Here is a 27,328-nt window from a genome sequence, read left to right as displayed (position 1 = left end):
AATCACATTGCAATCAAAAACATGACAAATTTGTTTGTGTTCACTGCTTGTGTATACCGGCAGCTTCCTCCTGTAAAAATAAATCCAATCTAAATAGTGGCAGTTCAATCCATACATCAGCTCTCCCCTGAGAGAACAGTATTGACTGCAATCATCCTTAGGTATCTTCTTCTGAATGTTGCCTTTTGTCTCCATGTTCCACATGCACTTATCTTTTTTTTAAGATTAGATTCCCTACAGTGTGAAAACAGGCCATTTGGCCCAACAAGACCTCACCGACCCTCCAAAGAGTAATACACAGAGACCCATTTCCCTACCCTACATTTACCCTTGACTAATGCATCTAACCGGGGAAAGTGAGGACTGCAGATGCTGGAGATCAGAGTGGAGAGTGTGTTGCTGGAAAAGCACAGCAGGCCAGGCAGCATCCGAGGAGCAGGAGAATCAAGGTTTCGGGCATGTCATGTGTTGTAGCCCCTCGAAAAGATTCAGGTAATTAACGAGAATGCACATTACACATTGTATAACTTGCAATCTTTAATTTAATTGGATGCTTACAGCTTATGAGTCACAACCATGGAGGATTATCAACTACATTTCAGTGATAGCACAGGTATCTCTCGGTGCTTGCTTGTCGAACAACTCTAGAGTTTTAAAATCAGATGTCCTCTTACTCTCACTGCTAGTTCTTTAAGTGAACCTTCTGCAACGTCTTAATCTTCAACTGTTGTAGTATGACTCCATCAGACTCAGATCCCAACTACCAGCCACATTTGGCCCCTATCTCAGACATGTTGAACATATCAGCGCGGAATTTCAGTTCATAGCCCAGGTCAAAGTTATAAGGTCATTTACAGAAATTTATCAAGTAATTATCAAGGAGTGGCATGGTGGCTCAGTGGTTAGCACTGCTGCCTCACAGTGCTTGGAACTTGGATTCAATTCCATCCTCGGGCGACTGTCTGTGTGGATTCTGCACATTCTCCCCATATCTGCGTGGGTTTTCTCTGGGTGCTCTGGCTCCCTCCCACAGTCCAAAGATCTGCAGCTGAGGTGGATTGGCCATGCTAATTTGTCCATAGTGTTCAGGGATGTATAGGTTACGTGGATTAGCCATGGGGTTGCAGGAATGAGGTGAGTCTGGTTGGAATACTTTTCAGACAGTTGGTGTAAATTTATTGGACCAAATGCCCTGTTCCCACACTGTAGGGATTTTATGGATAACTACCATAAACTGAGATTTTCTGAGGTGCAGTCAGTCAACCCAAAATGTTAACTCTGATTTCTCATTACTGACATTGCCAGACCTACTGAGCTTTTTCAGCAACTCCTGTATATGCTTCCAATTTATAACATTCACAGTTCTTTCAGGTTTTGCTGAGATGGTCCTGTTTGGCAGTATATCCACTTAAAGTTCACAAGGTGGGCTCTATAAATTTGATTCTGTGAACTTTCTGGGTTTAGCTTAATACGAACGGGCGTGGTGCGCTGCCAACTTTAACAGGAAACCTCTCTGAGTGCAATGTTGTATGAGGTGCATTGGAGGTCAGGTAGTTTGGTTGGTCACACAGCTGGTTTGGGATGCAGAGTGATGCCAACAGTGTGGGCAAAATTCCCACACCAGCTGAGCTTACCATGAAGGTCTCTCCTTCTCACTCTCTTCTCTTATCTCAGTTTAAACCACCACCAGTCATCTTTCTCAAATGACAGAGCAGCTTATGGTGACTTTACTTGCAGTCCAACTTGTGTCTGTGTGGGACTCGTCTCAGTGCTCTGGCTTCCTCCCACAATCCAAAGATGTGCAGGTTAGGTTCATTGGCTATGCTAAATTGTCCATAGTGTTAGGTGCATTAGTCAGAGAGAAATGGGTCTGGGTGGGTTACTCTTCGAAGGGTTGGTGTGGACTTGTTGGGCTGATTGGCCTGTTTCCACACTGTAGGGTATCTAAAAAACAGACCAGCTTCTTCAAGGCAGCCAAAATGGTGGGCGTATTTAGTAAAAAAAACTTATAATGGCTCAGGCAATCATTTTATTTGACAAGGAGGTGTATGGCATGCTTGCCTTTATAGGTCAGGGATTTTTCTGCTCCTCGGGTGCTGTCTGACCTGCTTTACGTTTCCAGTGCCACGCTTTTCGACATTGACCACAAGGGTCAAGATGTCACATTGCCATTTTATAAGAGTCTGGTTGGACCACATTTGGAGTATTGCATTTAATTCTGGTTGCCACATTACAGGAAAGATGAGGAGGCTTTGGAGAGGGTGCAGAAGAGGTTTACCAGGATAATGCCTGGATTAGAGGGTGTCAACTATAAAGAGAGCCTAGAGAGTTAGTAAGTTTGCAGATGACACCAAAATTGGAGGTGTAGTGGACAGCGAAGAGGGTTACCTCAGAGTACAACAGGATCTGGACCAGATGGGCCAATGGGCTGAGAAGTGGCAGATGGAGTTTGATTCAGATAAATGCGAGGGGCTGCATTTTGGGAAAGCAAATCTTAGCAGGACATACACACTTAATGGTAAGGTCCTAGGGAGAGTTGCTGAACAAAGAGACCTTGGAATGCAGGTTCATAGCTCCTTGAAAGTGGAGTCACAGATAGATAGGATAGTGAAGAAGGTGTTTGGTATGCTTTCCTTTATTGGTCAGAGTATTGAGTACAGGAGTTGGGAGGTCATGTTGCGGCTGTACAGGACATTGGTTAGGCCACTGTTGGAATATTGCGTGCAATTCTGGTCTCCTTCCTATCGGAAAGATGTTGTGAAACTTGAAAGGGTTCAGAAAAGATTTACAAGGATGTTGCCAGGGCTGGAGGATTTGAGCTACAAGGAGAGGCTGAACAGGCTGGGGCTGTTTTCCCTGGAGCGTAGGAGGCTGAGGGGTGACCTTATAGAAGTTTACAAAATTATGAGGGGCATAGATAGGATAACTAAACAAAGTCTTTTCCCTGGGTTTGGGGAGTCCAGAACTAGAGGGCATTGGTTTAGGGTGAGAGGGGAAAGATATAAAAGAGACCTAAGGGGCAATTTTTCATGTGGTACATGTATAGAATGAGCTGCCAGAAGATGTGGTGGAGGCTGGTACAATTGCAACATTTGGATGGGTATATGAATAGGAAGGGTTTGGAGGGATATGGGCCGGGTACTGGCAGTGGGACTAGATTGGGTTGGGATGTCTGGTCGGCATGGACGGATTGGACCGAAGGGTCTGTTTCCATGCTGTACATCTCCATGACTCTATGACACTAAAAACCCATGATTTGGAGATGCCGGTGTTGGACTGGGGTGTACAAAGTTAAAAATCACACAACACCAGGTTATAGTCCAACAGGTTTAATTGGAAGCACACTAGCTTTTGGAGCACCGCTGTTTCGTCAGGTGATCACCTGATGAAGGAGCGATGCTCCGAAAGCTAGTGTGCTTCCAATTAAACCTGTTGGACTATAACCTGGTGTTGTGTGATTTTTAACTTAGAAAAACTCCGGAGTGGCAGAGGCTGAGGGGAGACTTGATTGAAGTCAATAAAATTATGAGATGCATAGATAGGGTTGATGGTCAAGATAGTTTTCCCCAGAGTTGAAATGTCTAATACTAGGGGGCGTGCACTTAAGGTGAGTGGGTGAAAGTTCAAAGGAGATGTGAGGGGCAAGCTTTTTTTTGCATAGAGTGTAGCAGGAGTCTGGAACATGCTGCAAGGAGTGGTGGTGGAGGTAGATACGATAGGGGTGTTTAAGCGGTTTTTAGATAACCAAATGAATATGCATGGAATGGACGGATATGGACCAAGGGCAGGCAGAAGGGATTAATCTAATTTGGTATCACATTCGGCTCAACATGATAGGCTGAAGGGCCCATTCCTGTGTTGTGCTGTTCTATGTTCTATTTGAAATGCGTCCCTTGCCACAACAGCGATATTTCACAACAGTTATATGTCATCGTTACCTCCTTACAAGATTGCAACCTCATCTGTTCTGATAGAAGTGAACACTCTCGAAATAAAGTGTGCACCTGGTCAATGAGTCCAGAAGAATTGCAACAAGCTTCGAACATACAGGTAAGCAGTGAGCTGAACAGTCTCGGCGTGCTGAAACAGTAGGCCCTGTTTTGATTTATCACCCTCTGACTGCAAATTGCATTTTACTTTTCCAGGAACAGCTAGAATGGTTCAATAAATGTATATAAGGAGTTGGAGAGAATACAGATCAGGACCATCTGTCTTGCTGATGTATGCTCAGTTAGCCTGGCACTTGTAAGACGGCTGGGATGAGATTCCATAGTCCTGGTGAGAACGGGTCACAGTTAGAATCATAGGATGTTGTAACACAGAATGAGACCAGTTGGCCCATTGTGTCTGCACTGGCCTCGTGAAAACATTATCCGCTCAATCCCTCACGGGGTTAATAAGAACAAGGGCATGCGGAGTTGAACACAACTGACTTGTTTTTGGCAAGGAATTGATTACGAGGTTGGAGGTGAAGACAAGGGATGACAGCAGTGGACTCCAACTGATTGTATGTGGCAAGTGGTGACCTCAGCTTTTCTCTGTACTTCTAAATGATAAGGATAAAGGAATATAGAACAGTCCATCCAGGTTTGTTAACGCTGAGTTTGTAAATGGGAGCAACAAGTTGCAAAGGAGCATGGATGGATTAAGTTAGGATGGGAAACTGAGTTTCATGTGGGGCAGTGTGAGGCCATCTACATTGAACAGAAGGAAGATAGTTCAGAATATTTTAGATGAGATTCCCTACAGTGTGGAAACAGTCCCTTCGGCCCAACCAGTCCACACCGACCCTCCGAAGAGGAACTCACCCAGACCCTTTTCTCTCTTGACTAATGCACCCAACACTACGGGCAATTTAGCATGGCCAATTCACCTGACCTGCACATCTTTGGACTGTGGGAGGAAACTGGAGCACCCGGAGGAAACCCACGCAGACACGGTGAGAACGTGTAAACTCCACACAGACAGTCGCCTGAGGCTGGACTCGAACCTGAGACCCTGGTGCTGTGATGCAGCAGTGCTAATCACTGAGCCACCATAAAGGACTGGAGGGAAGCAAATGGTTTTAGGAGCACAGAAATTACTAAATACCAGTGGATAGGCACGCAGAGAGAAAAACAATCAGAAAGGTTCATTGAAATGGCGTTTTCCTCAAGGGTGCTGGGATACAAAGGGTTATTGCATTTGTCTCAACCAGAACACAATTTTCATGGTATATGCCACATGGGGTCAAGTTATAAGTATTACCTAGATCATATCATACTGGGAGTGGTGTTTGATCCAGTGAACCACGTCAGAAACTGCACACAGAAGGCTTGAATATAAAGGTTGATCTAAATGAGTTGACTTTACTTGCCCTTTCTTCTGGCATGAAATATGATTCAGACGATGAAAGGCTTCGAAAGCACAGGACCTTCTAGTGTGGTAAAATTCGGAACAAGGAGAATAATCTCAAAATTGAAGTGAGCAATACAGGGCATGATATTAGAAAGCACTCCTTCGCACAGATTGTAGTGGTTAGCACTGCTGCCTCACAGCGCCACAGACCCGGGTTCAATTCCTGCCTCGGGCAACTGTCTGTGTGGAGTTTGCACATTTTCCCCGTGTCTGCGTGGGTTTCCTCCGGGTGCTCCGGTTTCCTTCCACAGTCCAAAAATGTGCAGGTTAGGTGAATTGGCCATGCTAAATTGCCCGTAGTGTTAGATGAAGGCTAGGAACCCTCCAACCACAAGGGATGAACTCGGATTTCACCAGTTTCCTCATTTCCCCTCCCCCCAGCCTGTCTCAGTCAAATCCATCAAATTCAGCACCGCCTTCCTAACCTGCAATCTTCTTCCCGACCTCTCCGCCCCCACCCCAGTCTGACCTATCACCCTCACCTTGACCTCTTTCCACCTATCACATTTCCGACGCCCCTCCCCCAAGTCCCTCCTCCCTATCTTTTATCTTAGCCTGCTGGACCAACTTTCCTCATTCCTGAAGAAGGGCTAATGCCCGAAACGTCGATTCTCCTGTTCCCTAGATGCTGCCTGACCTGCTGCGCTTTTCCAGCAACACATTTCCATCTCTGATCTCCAGCATCTGCAGACCTCACTTTCTCCTGTTAGATGAAGGGGTAAAGGTAGGGGAATGGGTCTTGGTGGGTTGCTCTTCAGAGAGTCGGTGTGGACTTGTTGGGCCAAAGGACCTGTTTCCACACTGTAAGTAATCTAATATAAAAAAAAATCTGTGTTCCCTCCCTCCCAACACAGTTGAAGCAGGAGCGCTACTGAAAATGTTTGAAATTTTGAAACTGATAGATTTTTGTTACGCAAGGGTTTAAATGTGGGGCGATGGTGGAGTGGTGGTAATGTTACTGGACTATATATCCAGAAACACACCTGGGGATGTCAGTTCAAATCCCTTTGGGGCAGCAGGTAGAAGTTAAATTCAATTAATAAATCTGGAACTGAAAACTAGTCTCAATAATGGTGACCTGTTCTGTAAGTCACCCCCTGGTTCATTCATGTCCATTAAAGATCATAATCTGCCAGTCTTACCTGGTGTGGCCTATATGTAACTCCAGAACCGCAAGTGATGATGTTGACTAACTGCCCTCTGAAATGACTGAGCACATTAAATCTGTTCAAGGGCAGTTAGAGGTGGGCAAAACATTTGGCCTTGCCAGTGATGCCCACATCCCCTGAAAGAATAATGGTAAAAATAAATAACATAAAAATAAAAATGGATGGGGCAAGGTAATCGTTATGTTTCAGTGTTCCGCACTCAATCGTGCTCAGTGGTATCTTCTTGGTTACTGAGCCGGGGAAGGTAGCGATCAAAGTTCAAGTTGTTTCTCAACAAGAAAAAAGATAGAAAATCAGGAGAAAAGAGGGGTCATCTTTTTGTACCTGCAGCTGTTAGATTCTGAGCAATGACAAGACTGAGTGCGAAGAATTGCAGTGTTTCCATTTTGAGATGGACTCCTAGCATACACCCGCAGCGTCAAGCTGGATAAGAAACAAAACTGAGTCAAGGATAACTTGATATACTTTGTGACTCTTTTTTGGCCATGTTTGGTACAACGAGCGACAGAAGAACCCAGAATGAGGAAAGGGAGAACTCGCAAAAAAAGCCTCACTTTTGTTCATGCATTAAAAATGTTAAGAGCATTTGGTAATGAAAACACAAACCAACCTAATGAACCAAAGCAAAGCAACGCAGTTGTCAGATGGCCTTCATTCTAGCTTAACTTTCAGTCCTCCTATTTAGAAGTCCTGAACAGCTTCTATTTACAAATTTGTGTCAACAACAAGTGTAGGCAATTCTGGCAACAGGAGAGCTCCTTCCAAACCTGATCAGATAAAAATATTACAGTACCTACTCATCTTCCTGTACTGCTTCTGGGGAATTTCCTGATGGAGGGTCTTTCCAAACTCACTCAGCATGGGAATACTTGGAGACATCAGCAAAGGAATCTGTGCAGAAGCAACGCCCCTTTTTAATAGCATTAACTACTATATTTTGCTAAGCAGGAGGTGAAATGTGTGGGTTGGGTTGGGGGGAGCAGGGAAAGGGGGGATGTTTGGAGGGTCATATCATTGAGGAGAGTCAGTGGGTCAGTTGTATAATTACCCAGGAGGTAGACTAAGAACTTTCCATCTAACATTTCATGAGTAACTATCCATGTAAGTCAGAACTACCTAAAATCTTTGACTCGAACTTAAGTTGGAGACTGTTTCAGAGGGGGCAGGCAAAATGCCCAGAGCACATACAAATATCCCGGGCCAATTCTACACAGTAATCACATCAGGACTTCCAAGGGGTCCCAACTCTTATCTTGAGGGTGGGGCGGGTGAATCCAGTCTTTGGAAAACTAAATCTTTCAGCATCAGCACTGGATGATCAGAACTGTGTATATAGTCTAGCAAGAGTTTAATCATTTACCCACAAATCTGGGAGGGAGGGAGAAAAAGGCAAATGCAATTAGTATTGTGAGTTCCACATTAAAACTCGGAGTGGAGAGTAGCTTTGTGCAGCACAAGGATATTAAAATTACGGCTAACTCTTCAGCAATGGGGGCCATCTTTTATATGCAGGGGTGTGGTAACCTGGGAACCTACCACCCACTAACAGAAGTGTGCAATATTGCCAAACCTCAGACCATGTTCGAATAGATGCTGCAAGACTTACCCCTTGGGAGAGGGATCTTAACTACTGTCTGAGCTTCTGTGCTTGCTGTTCTAAATTGTTAGCAGTATATATACTAGAATTGTAAATAAAAAATTTGCTAAACAAGCTACAATTTTGCTATAATACAGAAAATCTTCCACATGCAGTCATTCTATTTCCAACCCGGCAACATAGTGAAAAAGAAATTCAGGCTTGTCTCCATTGAATGCCCCTACTCCTTTAATGTATGATTTTCTGTTTCATCTTAGCGAGCTCTTTTAAATGTTTTCATGACACTTCTCTCCAGGAGTGAAGATGCCCTATTTACTTGTCAAACCAATGCCAGCCATTTGGAGAAGTTGATGAAAACCAGCAAAAATGCTTCACAAGTCACCATGGAAACCCGCCTACATCCTTCCATCTGATCCAGAAACACTTCAGCTGGTGAGGCAGCCTGTAGGAATGATAAAGGGATTCCTGATGGTCTTGGTAAAGAGAGAAGCTCCCACTATAATCAGCACAATGACCCTCAAAAATGACATGTTCTAGTTTACTCAACTTCAGTGTGTTATGTTAAAGCCTATTTATAGTTATAATAGGTGTGACATTAATCTGCAGCTCTGTCTTCACTCTGAACTGCACCTGACACCTGACTTTTATTACCTTGCATTATGAAAGAAAGTGGAAACAACACCACGGTACCTTAAAAAGGCATCTTGATTACTATAATGTATACATCGTCAGTCACTTTGCAACCATTATCAAACAAACTTCAACACTGAGCCATAATAAACAGGCATTCGGTCAAATGACCAAATCAGTAAGTTTTAAAGAGCCTCATAAGGAAAAAAAGAAAATAGCAAGACAGAGCAGAATAAGGAAATCTCAGACCTAGAGCCTAATCCCATGAAGGTGCGAATGCCAAAGACATAGCAATTAAAACTGGCAATATAGAAGACTTCAGAATCACTGCTGCGCCTCAGTATCCCGAGGAGGTCACATACTATAAGCACATCCCTGTACTGAAGCAGGAAGTTTAAATTTCTAATTTCCAGCTTTACCCTTCTCAAATCATTCTGTGGTTGACCAGAACCAAGCAGACTCAGCCTATTTGATCTCTATTTATCCTCCTCCTCACATGAATTTAATTAGAGCTTCTCATTGTTGGTCTAAAATGTCTCTGCAGTGTAATTCCCCAGGTAAGCCAGCAGGAGTATCAAAGCACCCATAGTAATTCGACAATTTGGAGATGCCGGTGTTGGATTGGGGTGTACAAAGTTAAAAATCACACAACACCAGGTTATAGTCCAACAGCCACCTGATGGAGCGGTCTGAAAGCTTGTGCTTCCAATTAAACCTGTTGAACTATAACCTGGTGTAGTGTGATTTTTAACTTTGTACACCCAGTCCAACACTGGCATCTCCAAATCATAGTAATTCTCAGTTTCCATCCCAAAATATTAACAAACCCTCACATTCAGCAAGTGCTCACCCACACTCCCAATATGTGAACTATGCCCACATGGACAGTGCCCCTCAGACCACACTTTCCAATTTACCTGCTAGGAATCCCACAGGGGTCTGTGCTGGCCTTCAGCTGTTTACAACTTCTATCAATAACTCAGATGAAAATAGTCAAGGCTGGCTAGCTGAGTTTAGAGATGACTACAAAGATAAGTAGGAAAGTATGTTGTCAAGACAACATTGAGTTTTCAAAGGTCATAGACTTGATGCTTTTTGCTGAGAAATACCAATCCATGCCATAGCACTGCTGTGCCATCAGTAAGTGAAGGTTGTGGTCGTACTCTGCTTCTGTCTGACTTACAATCATGATATTAGCAACTTTGTAAACACAGCCAGGTACACTTTTCAATAATCCTATTCACGTCTTGCTGAGAAAGGTCTTGACTAACAGATTGTCCAAAATGGTGACCATCGGAAACAGTATTATCCCAATATTGTCCAAAATGTCATGAGCTCTTGGCTCTCTTCTGCTAAATGGATAGACCAGTAGATATAATTCGCATCTGGTTTAGAAAAGAAACTAGAACCAGAAGACTTAGGATTTAAATCTTCTAGTTTTGTTATTTTATGTGGACTCCTTTTAGGTGAGAGACTGACACACTTTTGATCTAGGTATGCTGTTATGTACACTAGGTATACTCATCTTTCTATAAGACACACATGATGGAACTACACCATTACGTTTGGTGGTCAACCTTCTGAAGGATACTATTTTATTTCATCCCATTCAGTTTCACTTAAAGTTTCCTAGGAATGTGCAAACCGCACTTCTTTAGAAGACCGGTGCATCTTAAGGATGACCCAACCTCAGGCAATGCTCCACGATCATTAAACTTGCTGACTACATTGAAACAGTTGGAGCATCACGTTTTAGATCATTGGCTGACCCGAATGCATCATGCTTGCTCTGTTTGCGGATGCGGATGCAGCTTGAATCTCATGACTGGTTGTGTACGTACTGAGGTCTGTGCATACTGGTAGTCCTGCCAGTACTGGACCATAGATATCTATCAGAATGAAAATTTCAGGAATCCTGCTAAACTTGCATATTGGTTAATGCCACCGCATAGAACTGATCTGCTACATGCTGTAAGATGGTCTTTTATGGAGTGGTCATGGAACATCACTTTTTTAGGATAAATGTATTTTAACATGCACTGTGTAAATATGCTGGCACTAGCTCCTGTATCAATTTTGGATTGCAGGATGTGTGTCAACCTGCATTTTGGTGACATATATTGTGGATGGTCATAACATCTTCTGATTATCTCAAACTACTGTTATGGGCCGTGAGGCTGACAATATGCAAGGTTTGGTCACCTTCCAAAGGCTGCTTTTCATTTTAATGGCTGATCACTTTGTTAATACAAGTGTGTAGATTTGGATCACTTTCTGTTGTTGCGCTGTAAACACTGTTGATGGCCTGGCTCTTGGTCCAGGTCTGGTCTGGGTTTTGGAAGCCAGGCTTTCTGCACATCCATAACTCAATGTCCTTTTGTGCCACATGCTTTTCAGATGTGAAGAAATACTGGAGAACTTCTGGGCAGATGTAACAGATAGCAACTATGACAGGATTTGCTCATCTGGTGTACTTTGCTGACCAGTGTTCCCTGCATTTGAAGGAAGTAATTGATGTTTGCCTCTCACTATGGTTTCATGTTGGCATCCACTGTCCAGCAAGGTGGCAATGACATTGTCTCGCCCAGAAGATTGTTTCTGAAGGCATTGACCAGAGTTGGGGTGATTACCAATTCAATTAATCTCTCCATGTATACTTCTTCAGAGAAATCACACTCATTATGTATCTGGAGACAAAGCCACAGTGAGACTGGTACATGCCGGATGTCAACATCCATGGATGTGCGAACTGTATGGTCACTGTCCATAATGTGCAGCTTGTCCAAGATGGAGGCCCAGACGAGTAAGCAGTGAGCTGGAGTCAACAGGTAACTGCTCTGACTTTCATGTTGGGAATTCTCAGCTCTAGTAGACTGGGAGATTGCATTTTAATGTGGCAATAATTGGAGTGTGATAATCTATGCAAGTAGCCCTGTTGCCACCCACTGGCAGGAGTCTCGTGTCAATGTCCAGCATCTTGGTTGGAATACATGACTTTGTTTTGATGTCAAGAAGGACCTTGCTAGATACCTCACCCAATTTCCCAAAGTTCTTGCCATGGCCTACATCATTTCAGGGCTAGGCATACTCCGTCCTAAATTTCAGAGCTGTATTCAGTTACAGTACTGAGGAAAGAGAGATCATTCTAGGACATGGACAAACTAGGGGTGGCAAAGAGCAAGAAATGGGAGCAAGCTCAACGACTGTCAGCATAGACACTGACAGCCGGAGATATACCGGCTGAGTGGAGGCAATGGCCTGGTGGTATTATCTCTAGACTATTAACCAGAGACCTAGGTGATGGCCCAGGGACCCAGGTTCAAATCTCACCACGGCAGATGGTGGAACTCAAATTCAACAAAAAGAAAATCCAGAATTAAGAATCGAACAATGACCATGAATCCATTGTCAACTGTGAGGAAAAACCCATCTGGTTCATTAATGTCCTTTAGGGAGGAAACTGCCATCTTACCTGGTCTGGACTACAGGTGACTCCAGATCTGCAGCAATGTGGTTGACTCTTAACAGCCCTGTGGGTAATTAGGGATGGACAATAAATGCTGACCCAGCCAGGAATGCCTTCATCCCTTCAATTAATATTTTTAAAAAGCAGCAACACAAACTCATCATTCAGCTTCCTTCCTAGAGCACCATAAGAGGAACACAAGCTGGTTAAGCACGGAGATGCAGTAAGAGGAGCTCCTTCCCAGTGAGCAGACCAACAACAAAACAATGCCTTTTTTTGGCTACAGAATACAAGACCTGCAACATCCAGGGAGAGGGGAGAGGTGGAGAAGACGTGAGAAGATTAACCCTGATTCACAGACAAAGCTATGTCAATGTTTTCCTTTGAGGTTCACACAGATAGACAGAGAGCTGCTGAGCACTAGTGACATGTAAGAGCACACAGTACCAAATCGAAGAAAAAAAGTGCCATGTTCGGACTAATGACCTGACCAAGTCAAGCAAGATAAGGGGAGCTACAAAGAATGCCAGTCCTAAGCATGACAAGTACTTACAATATCCTTTCTTCTTACATTTCAATTTGCCTGTTATCTACAAACAGGATAATGCAAAGTGTTGTTAACTGCCAGCCCTCATCCATCTCCACTTATTACTTTCTTGCAACTGCCCACAAAAACTCTCAGGTAAAATCCCACCACTTGGAGATGGTTCACTTCGAAAGCCAGGCTAAGCTGCCAATTAAGTCAACCTGTTTAAAACATGCATCAGTCTAAATTAATTATTCAACAGCTTGGTATCGTTTATGAATAATACACTTCCAGTGTGCCATTAAGAGACTCAACAGAAATACCACGACAATTTAGGAACAGATTACATTTATTGCCTCTTATCAGTGTGCTGCCAGTAAAGAATGCTCTTCTTCAGCCAAGTCACCTCAAATAGAGTACAGCTGGAGCAACTGTGTGTCACTGTCAAACAATTGCTTTGTAAAAAACAGATGTTACAGAACTTTACACGGAAATTGGTGGAGCATATTAGAGCATAACTGTTACATTACAGACTGTCATTCACTTTTGTTGCTCTGACTGTATTTTGTGCCCAGGTTAATGTTTCACTCCCACATCTACGACCCACTCACTTTGCATGATTTGCCCCTTTTTATCTGCTTCTAGGTATTTGCAAATTGCTGGGCCTGGGTTGTAGGTGTTGCTGATGCGCAGGCAAGATAGAGGGCATAGGTGGGAGAAGGTGGACAGGGACCTGATGCTGAATAGAGACAGAATATCTAACATGAGTCAACACAGAGTCTAAGCCAAACCACGTGATAGTTTCCTTGGGAACAAACTGAGCCCACCTTTCCCAACCAACTATATTCTCACTGTTACTTTTATTCACCATTTTGTGTGGATATCAAGCATTTTAAGGAGAAGCCAGGTAACTGGAGTTGAGGTACATGATCCAACTGAATTTTGAGTAGATTCAAAAGGAACTGTTCTATATCTTCTACACATAACACTCATGGTAATAACACACGCCTTCATAGGTCAATAAGGGATGATGAATAAATGACAGATTTTCTCTATCCCAAAAGCACATTTTTAAAGTGTTGACTCCCAATTTGCCCTGCCAAGGTCAGAGCCCTTGTTGGTTTTGAGTTCTGAAGACTCCATGTGAATGGAAAACAGTTTCAGTTTTATCACATAGCCACCCGCCACTGGTATTCTCTTTCCTCCTGGATGGTGAGGACTGTCTGCTTGATCACTCCGCAAAGAGGCAATGTAAAGTACAACATGTGCCTGCTCGGAACTGAACACTGGCGCCTCCTCCACTGTGGTACAGGACCCCATAATTTGATATTTTCCACTTGCCAAAAGAAGAATGTACTATAGCAGTACAGCTATAGGGAACAAAGCCATCTGAACTTTTTTAAAAATTGCAATTCCAAATTCAGCTCTCTGTATGGCAAAGTGCCACAATTCAGTCAAGAAGCATTTCACTAAACCAAACCTGGCATTATTTGGAATATGGAAATTCTTAAAATTGGTTTTGAAAAATGTCAGTGTAGAAATACTTGCAGTGACCATCAATATTTTAGCCAAATATTTGCGTATCTACTGCACACCTGGTTCTTAGCTTATGATATCGATTTATTCCTTGCTATAGCCACATTTTTATGCTTAAGAAAAACATGCTCCTTCATAAAATACAGAGCTAGTTTCCAGGCCAAGCACCCAGGTGGAAAACTCAGCTGAGAAATGGCTTCATTTTTAACAGACAAGCTGATATTACAGCAGGTCATAGTTTCATGTTTTTTTTTGACGTTTTCTAAGCGCAGCTAGGAATATAAATTATCTGCTGGTCTGTGAAAGTGAATAATATTAATGTGCTGGAAATCATCTCTGGTGCTCATTTCTGCATTCATGGATGAAAAAACACAACTTCTCAAATTAAGAGACTTTTGAGAAAAGCAAGACTTTTTTCTGCATTACTAATTCCAATTTATGAGGGCCTGATTTTTCTTTCTTCATTAGAAATATAGCATTGTAAGAATATTCATTCTCTCAAACCCCCATCATTAGCAGGGCCCACATCTCATTATATCCTAGTATTAATGTAATCTTCTTGGGTTTTGTTAGACATTCTGTATAAAAAGAACTTGGGCAGGAAACTCAAAATCTTTACTGGAGGAACAAAATAATGAAGGCCTTTTCTCCCTTTGATTTCAGAGGCATCTTTGGCTAAATTCAATTACTTTTCAAGCATTGCTTCAGTGCTTCATTAATTTCCAGGTTCAAGATTCTAGCCAGCTGTAATGCTTTAAAAAGGTTTCTAAAGGTTTCTCAGGCCGTCATTTTATTTAACATTTTAACAATCAGAAGCTATGAATATCTATCACTTCATTTCTCTTGAATGGCAATAATCCTGTCATATATTCATCTCCCACCAAAAATGACACTTCGTCATCTTGGTATGAAGTTAAATGGGCAACATTAACTTCCTGTGCATGGATTTAATATAATCAATTAATCATCTCAAAGCAACACAGAAATTGGAAGGAAAAAGTTTCCTCCACATTACACTGATTGATGAAAATTACAAAGACTCGCGTGGTAATGCATAACTTGAAAATTGTTGAGAAGTAGAGGCATGTTGTTAAAATGTTTTCCCCTTGCAATCATCAGGTCAGATGCAAGAATGTCGAATCTTAAAGGAAACAACAAATTATACTTAAATGAGAAGAGGGTGCTGACTCAGTAGCAACTGAATCTGTGCAAGTTGAAGGATGTGAGATGAAAAGCATTGACAGCATCTCTCTTTCCTTAGCAAGACAATAAATGGTGTCATGATATAATCCTTATGAATCAAATTTCCATGAGTTTTTTTTGACAACTTTTATGTTCCAAATTAAAAGCAATGGACTGAAAAAGCTTGAGCAGCAAACGAGGTCAGGTATTGAAAGAAAGAAATTAAGCAGCAGATGCAATTGTTTCACAAGCTTTACGTTAAACTCTGGAGATTCTGACTGATCAGATCTAACAGGTGAGGCTGGTCAATTGTACTCCCGCTTCCACGTCCATTTCACAGGTCACAACCCCAAAAGTAAAACAACACCAACTCTTAAGAACTTCAAGCTTCCAGCACTTGGAAGTGCCACAGCACATTAAATTTGGGCAAAGTTTGGTCTGGATAGGCATAGTGCAATTCTGACCAGCAGTGGGGCAGAGAGAGAGAGAGTGAGAGAGAGAAGACAGACTGGTCTTAACTTGATGTGAGACATAAACATGATCAAAGGAGAACTTTAGTTTGAAAGTAGTCCCAAATTTGTTTTTCTTTGCTGCTGTGAAGGGTTAAGTTCTGTAGCAGTTCTGCACTGGTGAAGTCACTCAAAAGAAAGCAGTTCTGTATCCACTGACACTGTGAAGGATTATGCGTGTGTGTGTGATGGTCTGTCTGGGATAATCACTTGATTGATAATGTCTCAGCTGTTGATTTCCCACATAATATAGTAAAATGACCTTGGGACAACATACCATGTTGTTACTGAATATATGAAACTTATTTAAAGATAACCACTGCAGTGATTTCGATTAATCCCTCTGAACTTCCTTTGCAACTATAAGTGATTTGAACTGTGACTCGTGCAGTAGTAGTGGTGTTGACAAACCCTGCAAAGTTTCAGTTACGTATTTGTTTGGATGCATGCCAATGTAAAAGAGAGTCAGGCTCAATGGCTGGAATCTCATATAGTGCAGTCCACATTTGTTGGGAGATTAGGGAAATATCAAGTCAGGTCAGCTTTTTGTGCGTGGTCACATGGCTCTCAGCTCATTACACATGTCCGCACGGGGAACACAGTGAATCTGATGGAGGGGTTTGTTTGGGAGTCAATGGGCCTGATCTTACTTTCAAGTGCCAAAAGGTGCCTGGTGCATCTTTAAAGGGAACCTGGAGGGGCATTCATTCCCTGCAAGACAAGAGCATATCTCTGACTGTGAGAGTGGATGCCTTTCTGACCCCTCCAGACCTCACCAGTCTGCCCCTGTCCCCCTTGGCTGGAAAGACTGCCATCCTTCTTGAATCAAGCTCGTTACATTCCAGCCTCCCTCAGTCATCTTCCGTGCCTTGTGCATCTTAAACGTACTGCCATCCAGTACGCTAAATCTGACAAGACACAGATGAACAGATGAAAGCAGCAGCGACTTGCATTCCAAGGCCCAGCAGGTACCTCGCATGTTGCATGCAGCCAGGCTTTGCCATTTTACTGTCAGTTCCAGAATTGCTCGCTGAGGCAGAGTTTGATCAACGTAAGGGAACCTAATTCTGGCATTTTAAATTCTTTTAATGACCAACCTTTAGTGCAAATGAATTCAAAAGGACTTCCCAATGCTTGCTGTCAGGAGGCTCGAACTGTCTTTATAACTCCGAGAATGGGACTAAAAACTTGATCCCGTCATTGGAAACTTGATTGTTGCAGAATGAAGTTCTACTGCCTGTCTTGGTTTCCCTCCCTGGGCAGCAGTGCAAGATACTGCAGCCCCTATGAACTAAATCCCCGGTGATACCACTCCCCTCTTTTTCACTCTCTGCCAAACTCCAGTGTATTCAGCTTTGAGTCATCCTGGAACGAATGGTATCACAGCAAAATCAGGGTAAAATTAAGTGGCACCGAATTATCAGCTGCTTGTACATTTGTCTCAGAATCATAAGCATCTGGGTACAATTCTGATGCCAGGGTTTAAGTAAGAACGACGTCTGACACTAGTTGGTATTACTGATGAAGAGCTGCATTGTCAAGGATGCGAGTTTTCAGTTAAGATATTAAACTGAAGCTGCCTGTTTGGGAGGGTGGATACAATTCTGCAGTGTACTTTTGAAGAAGGGTGGGTGGCCATCCTCAGTGTCCTGTCCAATATTTATCTCTTGATCAACATCATAGCAGATAATTTAGTTATTATCACAGTGCTACCTCTGGGAGATTGTTGTGGGCATATTGTTGCTGTGCTTTATAAATGGACATCTTTCTTCCTGAAAAGCTAGGTCAAATCAGAGCAGGACTTATACATTTAATGGTAAGGTCCTGGGGAGTGTTGCTGAACAAAGAGACATTGGAGTGCAGGTTCATAGCTCCTTGAAAGTAAAGGCGCAGGTAGATAGGGTAGTGAAGAAGGCATTTGGTCTGCTTTCCTTTATTGGTCAGAGCATTGAGTACAGGATTTGGGAGGTCATGTTGCAGCTGAATGGGACATTGGTCAGGCCACTTTTGAAATACTGTGCAATTCTGGTCTCCTTCCTATCAGAAGGATGTTGTGAAACTTGAAAGCGTTCAGAAAAGATTTACAAGGATGTTGCAAAGGATGTTGAGAGGCTGAACAGGCTAGGGCTGTTTTCCCTGGAACATCGGAGGCTGAGTGGTGACCTTATAGAGGTTTATAAAATCATGAGGGGCATGGAGAGGGTAAATAGACAATGTCTTTTCCCTGGGGTGGGGGAATCCAGAACTAGAGGGCATAGATTTTCGGGTGAGAGGGGAAAGATATAAAAGGGACCCAAGGGGCAACTTTTTTTATGCAGAGGGTGGTGTGTGTATTGAATGAGCTGACAGAGGAAGAAGTGGAAGCTGGTACAATTACAGCATTTAAAAGGCATCTAGATGGGTATATGAATAGGAAGGGTTTAGAGGAATATGGGCCAAATGCTGGCAAATGGGACTGGATTGGGTTAGGATATCGGGTTGATATGGACAAGTTGGACTGAAGGCTGTACATCTCTATGACTCTAACTATAACCAGCATGTTGTAAAACAAGATTCAATAACTTGATTGTGTGTGTGGGCTAGCACAATGAAAATTTATAGGTAGCTGAAAATATTAAATTTCTTCACTAAAATCCTTCAGGGAAGCAAACTTGCTGCTCTGACCTACATGTGACTCTAGCCCTACACATCACGGCAGACTTTTAATATTTCCCAAATTGGCCTAGAAATCATTACAACAGGTAAGAAACATAGCATAGTCAGTGCCATGTCTGTCCTGAGAACAAATGGAAAATGCCCACAATATGTACACAAAAAGTTTGGTCGCAAGTACGTTGCCCATGCAGAGTTATTTTAGATTAGATTACTTACAGTGTGGAAACAGGCCCTTCGGCCCAACAAGCGCAATCCACCCAGACCCATTCCCCTACATTTACCCCTTCACCTAACACTACGGGCAATTTAGTATGGCCAATTCACCTAACCTGCACATTTTTGGACTGTGGGAGGAAACCGGAGCACCCGGAGGAAACCCACACAGACACTGGGAGAATGTGCAAACTCTACACAGACAGTCGTCTGAGGCGGGAATTGAACTTGGGTCTCTGGCGCTGTGAGGCAGCAGTGTTAACCACTGTGCCACCATGCTGCTCATGCTGTTCATTTGTACAACAGAAAGAAATCAGTGTGGGAGATTGCTTCCAGTATTAAACCTGGTAAGAGTTCCAATTGCTAATAAAAGTCATATATCTCAGTAAGAAGCTTGCCTTCCTCACAGACTATTTTAGAAAAAAAGTCTTTTTACAGTAACCTCCTTCTTAAAATCCTTGACATTCACTGGTATGGATCCATAGATACAGTGAGCCCAAGCAATTAGTGTCAATGAATCAGAATCAGACTTAATAATGAATACTAGTGGGCCCCTCAAATGTGAAAATAAAAAAGCAGCCTACCTGTTGTTACACTTGGCAGTAGGAGCTAAATAATAGTGATTATCAGGAGAAACCAGTGCTTACTTAGAAAAGCAATTAGAATAGTCAATTATGGCATTGCTGCTGTCATCCAGATTTAGGCCAAATGACTCAGAACAGTCAGGATTAACCTTGCGCCACCCCCAGTGTACATTATTCAGCTCCATTCTGGGGAGTACTTGTATGGCACTAAGCCAAAAAAGTTCACAGTAGGCTTTTAATCCTCCTGCTAAATTTAAAACACACAAAGCAATGAATAATCTACTACCTCAGTGTGAAAATGATATTTCTACATTCAAGTATCCATCACATAAGCAGATAACATCTCAAAGCTGCACCTATTGCAATTATTTGAAATCAAGAACTTCACAACTTTCCACAGCACACAGCTTTTTAATTTCTCCAAGATGTAGCAACCTATAGAATAATTTATTTGTATTATCTTGATAACAAAACAAGGAATGAACTCAGAATAAGCAAAAAGCTTTGGGGTTTAAGTGATTGGTATAAGATACCTATTTCTATCTCACACTTTTCATTCTCTTTCACTTAAAGCCAGTGATTGGGAGGCCACCTCTTGTACTGCTGTATTGCGGCACTCATTGTCCATCGCTGTATTTATTACTTAGAAATGAGATCTGATACGTACTTTTTGCAAGGAGAGTTTGTTTTGCAAACACACTGATGATAAAGCAAGTGAGCTTGGTTTAGTTAGCTTCCAAGTGGCAACGCTGGTCTCATACTATTGATGCTCATGACACTATGAATAAATCACCTTGAAACATATTTATGGCTTCAGCAGATCAATAAGCAAACAGTCCTGCAGCCTCACACATTTTTGTGTCAAAAAAAAAAGGAGAATTGTCTGAAGGTATTCTTTTGTTAAAATGACAGTGGAGATCTGATTTTTCTGTTATTTCCCATGTGACGGCTTCAATACACAATCAAAAGCATGTCTTCGAGCAACTTCCATTTCTACTTGCTGCTGCATTTTGTGTTCACTCAGGTGGTAGATGTCAGTACAGCATTGGAAATTCATTCAGTGTCAGCAACAAACACTCTCAGTAGCTCCCAGCTGCACCAGTGTGAGCTTCTCAAAACAGCTACCTTTGTGAGTTCTCTGAGTGAAATTTGTGATTAATTTTGGCTGTTTGGCCGTGTGCCTACAGGTAGATGAGTTGAGACATTCTAATTTTATTTCACATATCAGCACAGCCTCTCGAATCATTAGGATTAGGCTGCAGTGGATTGTGGAGCCTGCTGATTTCAGTAAAAATAATTGGAACTCAACAATTCAAATCAGAACAAATCCAGTGAATAAGGGATGCAGGAAAACCAAATGATATGATTGTGAAGCAATCTCTTGTTAATGGTCACGTCACTGCTGGTATTAATAATCTGCTCAAGCATTGAACCGATAGTCTTCTGTGCCTTTCGACATCTCTGCATCAGTGCAACCTGATTATGATTGGAAAATGGACATGACAGAAATGTCCGGTTTTCGGACACAGCATCTGTTGTTGGGTAGCCCAATTTGAGTGTACTCCTTGCAATCATCTGTCAATGTACATCGAAATCAATCCAGCAGCCAGAAATAAAAGGCAAGTATGTTAAGTCACTGCAACGGTCTGTCTGAATAGAGGTGCATCAACAGTAACTATCAACCAAAGTACACGCATTAGGGTGTAGCTTTAGGTCAGGCATATACAGTTCATTTTAAACTAATCCACTCAACAATTCTCCATAGAGATATCAAGTAGGTTGTAAAAGGGCACCTGATCCAAGCCTATCCATTTCCCATGGGTGTATTAATTCAAAGTTCCTCCATGTGTACTTTATCCCACAACCTCATCCTACATGAAGATATGTGACATTCTCTAATGAGCTGCAGAGACCCATAAACAGCCAGGCAAAGAACGATACAGCAACAGTGACAAAAATGGCAAAACGTTATTTCAACCAGTTACTCATTTCCATATTTCCGGTGGTTATCATAGGGACAATTCTGAACCTAAACTCTGGGCCGCATTCCCTTAAAATTGGTGCAATTGTCTTAACAGAATCTGATGATGCTCAGATTCAAAACAATGCAATTTATCTCACCTCTCTTTGTCCCAAAGCTTTTTGCTTATTCTGAGTTCATTCCTTGTTTTGTTATCAAGACCCAATAATACAACTCATACTTGGCTTCAAATGTGGCAATGCAAGTGAATGTTCAAAAATCTGCATTTGCATAGCACTTTGTCACATCCCTCCAAAGTACAGTATCCCAATGGATCTCACATTTAATCATGAGCAGCAATTGCTGTTAAGTGGATAAATATGGCAGCCAATTACACAGTCCCTTAAAAATGAGCAAGGTTGACGATATTTTTTCAATGAGTGTTGACAAGGTCACCAGGATAATTCTCTGCCAAAATAATATACATCAAAGAGCTGATTGGTGACAACTTCAAAATGTTGATTAGTGAGGAAATAGTGACGGTCTAGAAAATGGAATTGTGTATAGTTATCAATGAGGAAAAGGTAGACAGGTGATATTGTTAGAATGCACAGTAGAGCAAATCTGGAATGTGGTTAACCATAAAAAGCAAACAATACCAAATTTATAGCATGTTCTCATAAATATGTATGGGGGACGTTCTAAGAGAGGTAGAGCATGAGACGTATGAGCAGGACTCACATCTCTGACAAACAACAATGGTGCTTGCTGTGTTAAGACAATTGTACTAATTTTAAGGGAATACGGCCCAGAGTTTCCGAGTCAATTGAAGTATTGTCTTACCGGTGATGACGCTGGGAATCTTTGACAGGAAGCTCTTCACTGTTCGGATCATCACTCCACCAGCTTTGTCATCCTGCATCCGTGTGATGATATTTTCTATCTGCCAAAGTAAGTCAAATCTGTGGTTATTACACACTTTTTCTCCAGTTAATTTTTGTGCTTCTCAAGACGAAGCACATCAATCTTTTAAACCGTGCCAATATCAACATTTCGCTGGTGAGCTACAGTCTGAAGTTCTCCCTTGTCTAATCTCAGACCAGAAATCCCGGTTGAGGAGAGCTCTCCTGCTGTTTGATTATCATTTCTCACGGCAGCCCTCCAGCAGAGAGATTGGCAACTTCAGTGTATATTAGTTTCAAATCAAAATTCTTTTGTGCTCTGCAGCGATCCCATTTACAAATGGCCCGAACTCATGTCAAGACTTTTCTGGCCATTGTGACTAGCATGTGGCTTAGTTGGTAGCAGTCTTACCTCAGAGTTGCCATGATCTGGTTTCAAGCTCCATTGTGCATCTTTAGCAATGAAAACAAAATCAAAGCTGATATTTCAGTGCAACACTAAGTGATGTTTTATTGGAGTGTTGGCTCTTCGGTGAAATGACGAGCTAGGCCCTCTCTCTCTGCTGGCTGCGAGGATGTAAAAGATTTGATGGCACCATTCTGAACTGGTGTGTCCTGGTTAACATTTATTCCTCCAACACCGTAAAAAGATTATCACCTCATGATCATGCTGCTGCTTGTTCGATCTTTGTGTGCAAATTGACTGTTTTGTTTCCCTCATTAGTCACGACAGTGGTTTCTCTTAAAAAAGTTATTCATTGCCTGTAAAGTTTTTTGATGTGATTGAGAAAAAATCCAATTTTTATGCGTAGGAGCAAGAGTGTAAGTAAGGGAGTGTTCATAATTCAGATTCAATAAGATTGAAGAAATTTTTTTTTTAAATAAATCACCATTCTGTGTAAACGCCTATTTCAGCAGTGATTTATTAACCAAGTTGTTGATCCTCTAACGCTCAGCCAGAAGGTTTTTTTTTCCCAGTTCACTCAGGGGATGTGGGCATTGCTGGCAGTGCCAACATTTATTGCCCTTCCCTAATTACCCTTCAGCTTTTATGCAGTTAACCACATCTGCTAGATGGACTTGTGATTGGATGTTACAGCACTTCAACATGACATAAGCCAGCAGGGCAAGGAAGTCTCCCTTTGGCCCGAGCAGGAATCAAACCCACCTGCTAGGCCGGGGGAAAGTACATATTTCTACTGAATCCACTGACACACATAGTCCCTGCTATCATTTGGAACTATCACTGACCCATGGTGATATTCCAAATACATTCCATCAGTTCAATATCACAGTGCTATAGTTTTATTCAAGAGTGAACCATGCGTATCACTACAATTGGACCCAAAGAGCCTTAACATAAACAGTTAACTCAGGAAATGCTGACAGAATGATTTGGTCTTCTATTCTCATGTTTGACAAAAAAAAATCATGTGATCCAGCCCAGTGCCCAATGAAGCAACGGTAATGGAGCTAGTTCAGTACATGCAGGAGACCAATATAAAATGGACCTTGTCCAGTCCAATATACATGGGATAAGTGGAAGTGCTTTAACTACTGGACTGATAATCTCTGTGGACGGAGCTTTTTATAAATCAAAGCACCGCCATTGAAATAGGCAGTGATAAGCACGTTGACACTCATCGTATAACATCTTCCAGTATCCCTGAGAGTGGTTCTCAGGAAAGGCTTTCTTGTTGATTGTTGATAAAATGTCAATGGGAAAAAATGTCAGCTGATAATAAAAGCTGCAATTTTAATTGCATGTCAACTTGCAGCAACACCATCATCAAAGCCCCGGGGATCTGTGTTTACTTTCACAAACAATGTCACATCTTATCTGGGTAAATGTGCACTTTATCTTTGTAATAATGGTGACTGAAGAGCATCAGACAACAGGATTTCAAATGAGCATTGGAGTACAGATCTTTATCCACATTCATCACACAAGTGTCTAAATGCCTTCATGAATTACCTTTATCCAATAGCTGAATTGGAGACCAGTGTGCCCATGAGATACAGCAATACATGGAGGAATGTCACAAATGCAGACACTGTGGAAATGACTGAACCTTTTGCAGTCCATACTTCTATTTCATGCTTAATTGCAATTTGATGTTCACCAGATGCCACGAGAAAGCACATTTGGACAGGGTGCCAATTTCAGGATCTGAATCTTTGACAGAAAATTACTTGTAATCAGAATCAACAGATGTTGCCACTGTGTTAGCTTCAGCTTCATGCAAGCACGCCCACCCTGCTAAGCAGCATTCTCGCCACAACGTTAGTTTAACCACTATTCACACTCTAAGTACTTTTATGTGTTCACTGCATTTCAGTGGCTTTGGACATACTAGCACAGGATCAAAGCAGAACAACGGCGAGTACTGTATCAAACACTGAACTTAAACAATAACACTAATTGAGATCTACTGCCCTACTGATTTAAAGAAGCTTCCCTTAAAGTACCACATTAGGTCTTTTCAGCAGTACAGTGTAAGAGGAATTCCAGCAGTCGGGATGTGAACTTAGTTAGTAGAGAGGACACACAGGATTAAGGTGAGAACGCAAGAAACAAGAGTAGTTTTAGGAAATTCAGCCCTTCAAGTCTATCCTGACACACAATAAGGTCAACGCGAATCCGTTCTCAACTCCTCACAGCCTGCAACTCCTCTATATTTTAAAAATCTACCCTCCCCCCTTAAATACTTTCAGTGATCTAGCCTCCACAACTCTCTGCAGAAAGAATTCCAGACATTACCTACTCTCTGGGAGAAGAAATTCCTTTCCATGAATGCCCTCTTATTCTGTAATTATGCCTTCTGGTTCACCAGTTCTCCATTTGTGGAAACATCTTAACATCCATCTTTGTCAAGGCCTCCAGAATCTTGTTTATTTAAATATATACTTAAATATATAAAACATCATTCCGTGTACTTCTGAATGCTAATGAATTAAGACTTAACATGTTAGCTATTAGTAACATTGATAATGCCAACCCTTCACCACAGGAATCAGCTAAGTGAATCATTTCTGAAATGCCTCCAGGGTCAGTATTTTCTTTCTTAAATATGGGGACCAGAACATTTACACATGTACTCCAGGCGTAGCCTCACCAATACCCTCTGCAGTTGTAATGAGACTTTCTTGTTTTTAAACTCCAGCCTCTTTGCAATAAAGATCAAAATTCCATTTGCTTTCTTAATTACTTGCTGCACTGGCATGCTAACTTTTTTGTGTTTCATGCACAATAACGTCCAGATCCCTCGGTGTTGCTCATACTTTGGAGACTCTCTACATATTTAAATACCTCTGTAATTGTCCTTAGTTAAGTTAAGAAGCCTGGTTTGAGACCTGAATTCCTCTTTCTCAGACTGCATTTGAAATTCTACCATGTTATGATTGCTAATCCCTACAGGACCCTTAACTATGAGAGGATTTTATTAATCCTACCTTGTTAACACATTACTAGATCAACAATGGCCTGTTTCTGGGTAGGTTGTACTATCCTAGAAGGAATCCCTAATGCACTCTACAAATACATCTTTCCATTAATAGGGTAACAGGTGGAAAGGCCTATCCCAGCAGATATAAATACACATGGTAGTAAATCAGAAAGAGGGATTGAATAAAATTAATGCAAGCAACATATTGGCAATGAGGAAATAAACAGAATTAAAGAGTGACAAATTCCTAGGACCCGACAGCTTCCATCAAGGCAGAAGTGGTTACTGCAGATGCTGGAGATTAGAGTCAATATTAAAGTGGTGCTGGAAAAGCACAGCAGGTCAAGCAGCATCCGAGGAGCAGGAAAATTGATGTTTCAGGCAAATAACCTGTCATTCCTGATAAAGGGTTTTTGCCCGAAACATTGATTTTCCTGCTCCTTGAATGCTGTCTGACCTGCTGTGCTTTTCCAGTACCACTCTAATCTTGACCACAGCTTCCATCAAGGTGTTAAAGGAAGTAGGGTTGTAAACGCCGTAACTATAATCCTTGAGTTCCTTGGATACAGGAGTCATCACTCCACATTGGAAAATTGCTGGTGGCCCTCTGCTTTTTAAGAAAGAAGAAAGAGGATAACCTGGATATTTCAGATCAGTTCGCCGAACATCTGTGGTGGGGAAATAGTTGAACTCTACAATCGAGGATGAGCTAACTGAACATCCTGAAAAGTTTCATTATTGGAGAGCCAGCATGGATTCTAGACAGGTAGGTAACGCCTGACAAACCTTGAATTTTTTGAAGAGGGGGTGACTAAGGTAGTGGGAATGTTTATGGGATTTTTTTTAACACTGACTTCCAGAAGACATTTGATAAAGTCTCACATAAGAGGCTGGCAGTTATGGGTATTGAGGGTAAACCACTGACGTGGTTGGGAAATTGGCTGAATGGCATGCAACTGAAAGTAGGGTTTAATAGGAAGGTCCCCAAATTGTCAGGATGTTTTTTTTAGATTACTTACAGTGTGGAAACAGGCCCTTCGGCCCAACAAGTCCACACCAACCCGCCGAAGCGCACCCACCCAGACCCATTCCCCTATACCTAACACTACGGGCAATTTAGCATGGCCAATTCACCTAACCTGCACACTTTTGGACTGTGGGAGGAAACCGGAGGAAACCCAAGCAGACACTGGGAGAATGTGCAAACTCCACACAGTCAATCGCCTGAGTTGGGAATTGAACCCAGGTCTCTGGCGCTGTGAGGCAGCAGTGCTAACCACTGTGCCACCGTACCGTGACCAGTGATGTCCCACAAGGATCTGTTTTCAGGCTACAACGGGATATTGATAGACTAAGTGAATGAGGAGAAAGTAAGGACTGCAGATGCTGGAGATCAGAGCTGAAAAATGTGTTGCTGGAAAAGTGCAGCAGGTCAGGCAGCATCCAAGGAGCAGGAGAATCGACGTTTCGGGCATAAGCCCTTCTTCAGGAATGACGAAGGTGTGCCAAGTAGGCTAAGATAAAAGGTAGGGAAGAGGGACTTGGGGGAGGGGCGT

General features: G+C 42.2%; 1 protein-coding gene across 2 annotated transcripts in view; it reads right to left on the bottom strand.

The window, feature by feature from the left end:
• LOC122553806 (regulator of G-protein signaling 6-like) overlaps nt 1-27,328 on the bottom strand; it is a 603,213-nt gene that overhangs the window by 148,845 nt on the left and 427,040 nt on the right. For both annotated transcript variants that reach the window (XM_043698155.1, XM_043698156.1), the window contains exon 3: nt 22,268-22,367. In XM_043698155.1, coding sequence (XP_043554090.1) covers nt 22,268-22,367 — 100 coding nt within the window. The remainder of the gene's footprint in view (nt 1-22,267; nt 22,368-27,328) is intronic.

Source organism: Chiloscyllium plagiosum, chromosome 10 (assembly GCF_004010195.1).
Source record: "Chiloscyllium plagiosum isolate BGI_BamShark_2017 chromosome 10, ASM401019v2, whole genome shotgun sequence".
In the NCBI taxonomy this organism is placed as follows: Eukaryota; Metazoa; Chordata; class Chondrichthyes; order Orectolobiformes; family Hemiscylliidae; genus Chiloscyllium; species Chiloscyllium plagiosum.
This window is presented reverse-complemented; position numbering and strand designations above follow the sequence as displayed.